The following is a 6437-nucleotide window of genomic DNA, read 5'->3' as shown; positions in this document are numbered from 1 at the left end:
ATAGTAAAAATGTCCTAAAGTTATTTCCTTTCAAAATACTAAGCTTAGTTTAAGTCACATTTTCTCTTCCACGATCATCCTTGCAGCAACCTCTGCTGGCCAGTGTCATTGCATGTCAAATACCAAAATAAGTGAACACTAGGAAAGACACCAAATGCTAATAATTAATAAAGATTTATTAAAACAGTCTTTACACTGACAGGATCAGAGACTGCCCACCTCACATCACCGGAGGATAGTGTCCCATGGAAACGACTCAAAAAAGGGGTCACCTTTATGTGGTGAAACTTATAGCCCCTGACTCGCTCAGCATGGAAAACACTGCCGGGTTCTGAGTTTCTGTCCTGAGTTTCAGATGGGCCCGACCGCAATGGCTCGGAACTGCTTCAACAGAACTGAACAATGTGTTCGTTCTATGCAGGAAGAAAATTCACATTCTGTTTCAGAGACATTTCTAGGATTGTCAGGATCAAAGGAAGCATGTCTAGAATTTGAAAATACTCAACCATTAAAACTTTTGGTAACTTCTTATATGGTAACATTGAAGATAAAATTGAATATGCAGTGAAACTGGTGACTAATTCTGGAATGGATGCCTCATACAGTCATCTGTGTGTAGTGAGGTGCCCCAGGACTCTGTTCTGGGCCCACTGCTCTTCAATTTCTTTATCAACGATTTGGACAAGGGGATAGATGGGGAACTCATCAAATTTGCAGACGACACCAATCTGGCAGGAATAGCCAACACTCCAGAAGACAGGCTTAAGATACAGAAGGATCTGGACAGACTTGAACACTGGGAACTATCTAACAAAATGAAATTCAATGGTGAAAAAAGCAAGGTTCTACATTTAGGCAAGAAAAACCAAATGCACAGGTATAGTATAGGGGGTACCTTGCTCAATAGTAGTAACTGTGAGAGGGACCTTGGAGTCCTAGTGGACAATCACTTAAATATGAGCCAGCAGTGTGCTGCAGCTGCCAAAAAGGCCAACACAGTGCTAAGCTGCATTAACAGAGGAATAGAATCAAGATCACATGAAGTGTTAATACCACTTTACAATGCCTTGGTAAGGCCACACTTGGAATACTGCATCCAGTTTGGTCACCGTGATGTAAAAAAGATGTTGAGACTCTAGAAAGAGTACAGAGAAGAGCAACAAAGATGATTAGGGGACTGGAGGCTAAAGCATATAAGGAACGGCTGCTGGAATTGGGTATATCTAGTTTAATGAAGAGAAGGACAAGGGGGGACATGATAGTAGTGTTCCAATATCTGAGGGGCTGCCACAAAGAAGAGGGAGTCAAGCTATTCTCCAAAGTGCCTGAGGGCAGGACAAGAAGCAATGGATGGAAACTAATCAAGGAGAGAAGCAACCTAGAACTAAGGAGAAACTTCCTGACAGTTAGAACAATTAACCAGTGGAACAACCTGCCTCCAGAAACTGTGAATGCTCCAACACTGGAAGTTTTTAAGAAGAGACTGGACAGCCATTTGTCCGAAATGATATAGGGTTTCCTGCCTGAGCAAGGGGTTGGACTAGATGACCTCCAAGGTCGCTTCAACTTTATTATTATTATTATTATTATTATTATTATTATTATTATTATTATTATTATTATTATTATTATTATTATTATTATTATTATTATTAACTTTTATTAATACCTCTTCATTTCTAAATTCAGGACTCAGTAATCTTTACATTAATATTATTATGCTGGGTTGCCTTCTGCACGGGCTTTGATCTGGATTTCCAATAGTGGACTGAAGATGGCTCCACAAGAGGGGAACTGATGACCATGGTGAAATAAGGAGCCAGTGGATAGATTGGCTCCTCAGAACTTCCTTTTGGATTAAGGAAATGATTAGGGTCACCTACCAGTTTGCCCCATTCAGAGCTTCTCTGCAAATAGAGAGTAAAATAGGGATCTCCAGTAACTCTGGGAGACAGCGGAAAAAACATCTTGCCTAAGCCACATTCAACACCTTCAAAATGTCACTTGGTTCACTTATAATATCTCTTATGCGTTTTAGGAAGTTGCTTGTTAATGAATTTTTGGATGTTAAGAACTTCCCAAAAGAGAAGGTGTTTTACACTGGAAGAATCTCCTTCTTACTTGGACATAAAGGTGCTCTAAGTAAGTTTAAGGATTAACAAAGGTTAATCTTTGGAAAACAGCAAAAAAGGAGCTAGAATGTTGATTTTGGAAAGTTAAGGGGATAGGATATTTCTTTGGAGCATTTAAAAATTTACAAAACAATATAAAAAAATTTGAAATTAAGTGTCAGAAACTGTCCCTTGGGAGAGGGAACCAACTTTAAGGTTGGTTAGAGGGAGTAAGAAAGAACAATGCACAGTTAAAGTGACCCTTTAATACTATGGAGCAATAATGACTATACAAAAAATTAAGGCTGTTTGGGAACAATATACTCAGGAATTACTTACATGATTGTCTGATACTATAACAGAGGATATAGAACAACATTTTATTAAATAAAATAGAGACTGAGGCTAATTTGAATATGGAATTAGATTTTTTTTTTTAAAAAAAATGGATGATAAAGGTAATATAGAAAAGGATCTTGTGGATCTGAAATTGGCTTTAAAAATGCCAGAGTATAAAAGTGATTTGGAAAAAGATGCTAAAATGGAGTTACAAATGAAACCAGCTAATGTCTTCATTTTAAAAAAGTGGATATACAAATAATGAATCAGAAGAGTAATTTGGAAAGCTTTCTCATGTTCAATTTACAAAAAAAATGTGTTAAACTAATAAAACTGTGTTCCAATATCTAAGGAGTTACCATAAAGAAGAATGGTGAACCTATTCTCCAAAGCACCTGAAGGCAGGACCAGAAGCAATGGATGGAAATTAATCAAGNTTTAAAAAAGTGGATATACAAATAATGAATCAGAAGAGTAATTTGGAAAGCTTTCTCATGTTCAATTTACAAAAAAAATGTGTTAAACTAATAAAACTGTGTTCCAATATCTAAGGAGTTACCATAAAGAAGAATGGTGAACCTATTCTCCAAAGCACCTGAAGGCAGGACCAGAAGCAATGGATGGAAATTAATCAAGGAGAGAAGCAACCTGGAACTAAGGAGAAATTTCCTGGCAGTTGGAACAACTAAGTGGAACGACTTGCTTCCAAAAGTTGTGGGTGCTCCAAGGTTTTTAAGAAGAGACTGGACAACTATTTTTCTGAAATGGTATAGGGTTTCCTGCTTGAGCAGGGGGCTGGATTAGAAGACCTCCAAGGTCCCTTCCAACTGTTATTCTGTATTCTATATTCTGTTCCTGAAAGGGTTATATGTTTTGGTTTATGGTAGTTTATATTAATTTTTTATCTTTACATTTCTAGACTTTAATAAAATAATAATAAAGGTTCCGCTTTTGGGGTGACTCAATCCAATGCAAAATACTGCTGGGTTCTGAGTTTCTGTTATGTTTTTCAGATTGGCCAGACCACAACTGCCTGGTTCAGCTGAACCCTTTACCACAAAGTGTTTGTTTCTATTCATGGAAGAAACCACATTTTCTGTTTCATACATGTCTCTAGGATTATTAATTTCCATTAATCTCATTTATATTTAATTGAACGCGGTTAATATCACTTTTCCTCTTGTATACTTGTCTCTCACCACATGAAACCCTTTCAGTGAGTGTAACTTTGGAGAATGGGCACCTTTCCCTTCGTGAGTAGAAACTAGTTTGTCTTCTTTCGAAGTGCAGAGTATGTTTGGTCACTGTTTAGCTCTGAGCAGCTCTGGCACAAGTACCAATTTTGGAAGTTTATCTTCAATACAATCTTTGAAGAGGAACAGCAATTTTCTGGCAAGAGGAGTCAAGACTTGGAATTGAAAATTAATCATTAATTAATGTTTAAAAACCACTAAGCCTTGCTTGTGTTTCAGCTCTTTGCTGCCCTGGAATGGATTTTCCTACTTGAACAATTTGTTTAAGAAATTGCACTCATCCCGCTAAGTACAATCAATCCTGGGATTTAACTGAGCCCCATACAGAGCTGGAACAACAGTTTGACCTGAGATATTCAGACATTTTGCAACATTTTGTGCTTTGGGGGAGGGGGGGAAAGAAACAAGAATTGCTGCTGAATTTCTCTGGGTCTTCCAATAATTTAAGCACCAGAGGGAAGGATGAGAAACAATGGTTGGAAACTGATCAAGGAGAGAAGCAACCTGGAATTAAGGAGAAACTTCCTGACAGTGAGGACAATCAACCAATGGCATAGCTTACCCCCAGAAATCGTGGGTGCTCCATCATTGGAGATTTTTAAGAAAAGACTAGACAGTCACCTGTCCAAGATGGTGTAGGTTCTCCTGCTTGAGCAGGGGGCTGAACTAGAAGACCTCCAGGGTCCCTTCCAGTTCTATTCTATTCTATTCTATTCTATTCTATTCTATGTTTGTTCAAAGGATTAGGTTTGTATACTAGTTAAAGAGCAACAATATATAGCAAAATTTTCTGTTTTAGAAACTTACTTGTTGGCTTCATGCCATCTCATACCATGAAAAAGAAAACGTAGAAAACTGAGCATATTCTTCAATCAGGCAGGAGAGTATCAGGCCTTGATCTGGCACGTACCAGAGTTTAAAACTGTCTATTCATTGGCTAGAAGAGTTACATCTTTTAGGCAAAGTTTCTAGTAAGTATGTCTGGCTTTGATTTTATTCAAAAGACTCACTGGCCAGTAAGTGCAATTATTTAGGAGAAGTGTCTTCAGTGTTTATATTGATTCAGACTGTATCTATTGGGCATCAGTAACATGTAGGCTTTATTATGAGAAATAGAAAATCAGGACTATTTTAGCTAAAGCTATTATTTTCTTTTCATTTTAACTTGGGAGAAAGCAGGTTTATTGAAAAACTAGCTCACCTTGAAACTTTCTGAATCTCTTGAAGTAGAGTTATATCATCAAAGAAACAACCATGCTTGTGATATAGAAAGAAAAGCAATACTCCTGTTCCTACTTCTAGGAGGGGCTGGCAAAACAACTGCCAAGGAAGAGATCTATCAAAATGGACTTGTGGCAGCAACCTGTGAGATTGATGATCCTACAGTTTCTCTGAAAATGATGCTATTTCTTATAAAACCAACATTTAACAACTTGATTCTATGCTTGTACCTCACATGTTGGGATGAATGGATTTCTTTGCATACAAATGATTACTTTTCAAAGGTTTCTGGGTGGAAAAGAAGGAACGAGTGTGCTTTTTAAAATCTTCAAAAATTGCTTCAGTAAAATGAGTGTTGTGTATTATGATCTTCTCTGTTTCATGCTGTAATTATTTTCTTTCATGATTCCTGCATAATTCAACAGGCTACAATCATTCCTCTGGCAGAGCAGATCCGGGCAACCAGATTATTAAAGTTAAAGCTTAACTTCACTTGACAGAGATCCTGATGCACCTCTTCATACAATATTAGTAAACTATCTTGAAATTTATTTATTTATTTATTTCCAGCCTTTATTATTTTTACAAATAACTCAAGATGGTGAACATATCCAATAGACCTTCCTCCTCCTATTTTCTCCACAACAACCCTCTGAGGTGGGTAGGGCTGAGAGAGTGCAACTGGCCCAAATTCACCTAGCTGGCTTTCATGGCTAAGGCAGGAGGACTTCAACTCACAATCTCCTGACTTCTAGCTGGTGCCTTATCCACGAGACCAAACTGGCTTTTCATGAAAATGTCAGGCCCCAAAATCAAGAATGACACATGGTCATTTTTGCCAGTGAGTTCTTTATTGTTTCACACCTACAGACAAAATATTTCCAAACTAAAAACTCTACTATCCACTTCTACTATGTGGTCTATAAACTATTAGGGACATTTTTCTCTCATATATAATATCTGGACTGAATTGCCTTTTATACTTCTGGAATATGGCCACCTCCTCATGACTTTCCAGCACAGGTATTTTGGGTAGAAAATTGAGGATCAACTTATTAGTGGATGGCTTATCTGTGACCACAAATGGGCTAACAAGTACTTTTAAAAGTATTACCATATATTCTTGTGGATAAGCCCATCCATCAATAAGCTGAAACCAATAATACATTTGGGGGTGTATTTTGGCACCTAAAATTCTCAGATAATTTATGAATATATTCCCCAACCTGATATTCTTCAAAAGTATTGTGAATCTAGTTCTTGAAGCCCTAACACATTCCTCATTAACATTCGGTATTGCTTATGCCCTCTGGGGTTTACTAGGAGCAGTAAAGCTGGTTATTAAATTCCTTTTTAAAAGGTTACTAGAGATTTTCAGCAACAAGAACCTACATGGTAGATGGTGACTACATTACATTAAGATTTTTCTTTGAACCAGCATCCAAAATGCCCCCTTGACATCCTTGTTTCTCAGGCTGTAGATCAGAGGGTTGAGCATGGGAGTCAGAGCCCC

General features: G+C 37.5%; 1 protein-coding gene across 1 annotated transcript in view; it reads left to right on the top strand.

Moving 5' to 3' along the window:
- Positions 1 to 370: 370 nt before the first annotated feature.
- Positions 371 to 6437, top strand: part of LOC107298079 (lysozyme C, milk isozyme) — an 18059-nt gene continuing 11992 nt past the window's right edge. The window contains exon 1 of the mRNA XM_015827442.1: positions 371 to 520. Coding sequence (XP_015682928.1) covers positions 371 to 520 — 150 coding nt within the window. The remainder of the gene's footprint in view (positions 521 to 6437) is intronic.

Source organism: Protobothrops mucrosquamatus, unplaced genomic scaffold, assembly GCF_001527695.2.
Source record: "Protobothrops mucrosquamatus isolate PMUCROS unplaced genomic scaffold, P.Mucros_1.0 scaffold3701, whole genome shotgun sequence".
Classification (NCBI taxonomy): domain Eukaryota; kingdom Metazoa; phylum Chordata; class Lepidosauria; order Squamata; family Viperidae; genus Protobothrops; species Protobothrops mucrosquamatus.
Note: the sequence above shows the minus strand (reverse complement) of the source record. Positions and strands in the feature narration are given on the sequence as shown.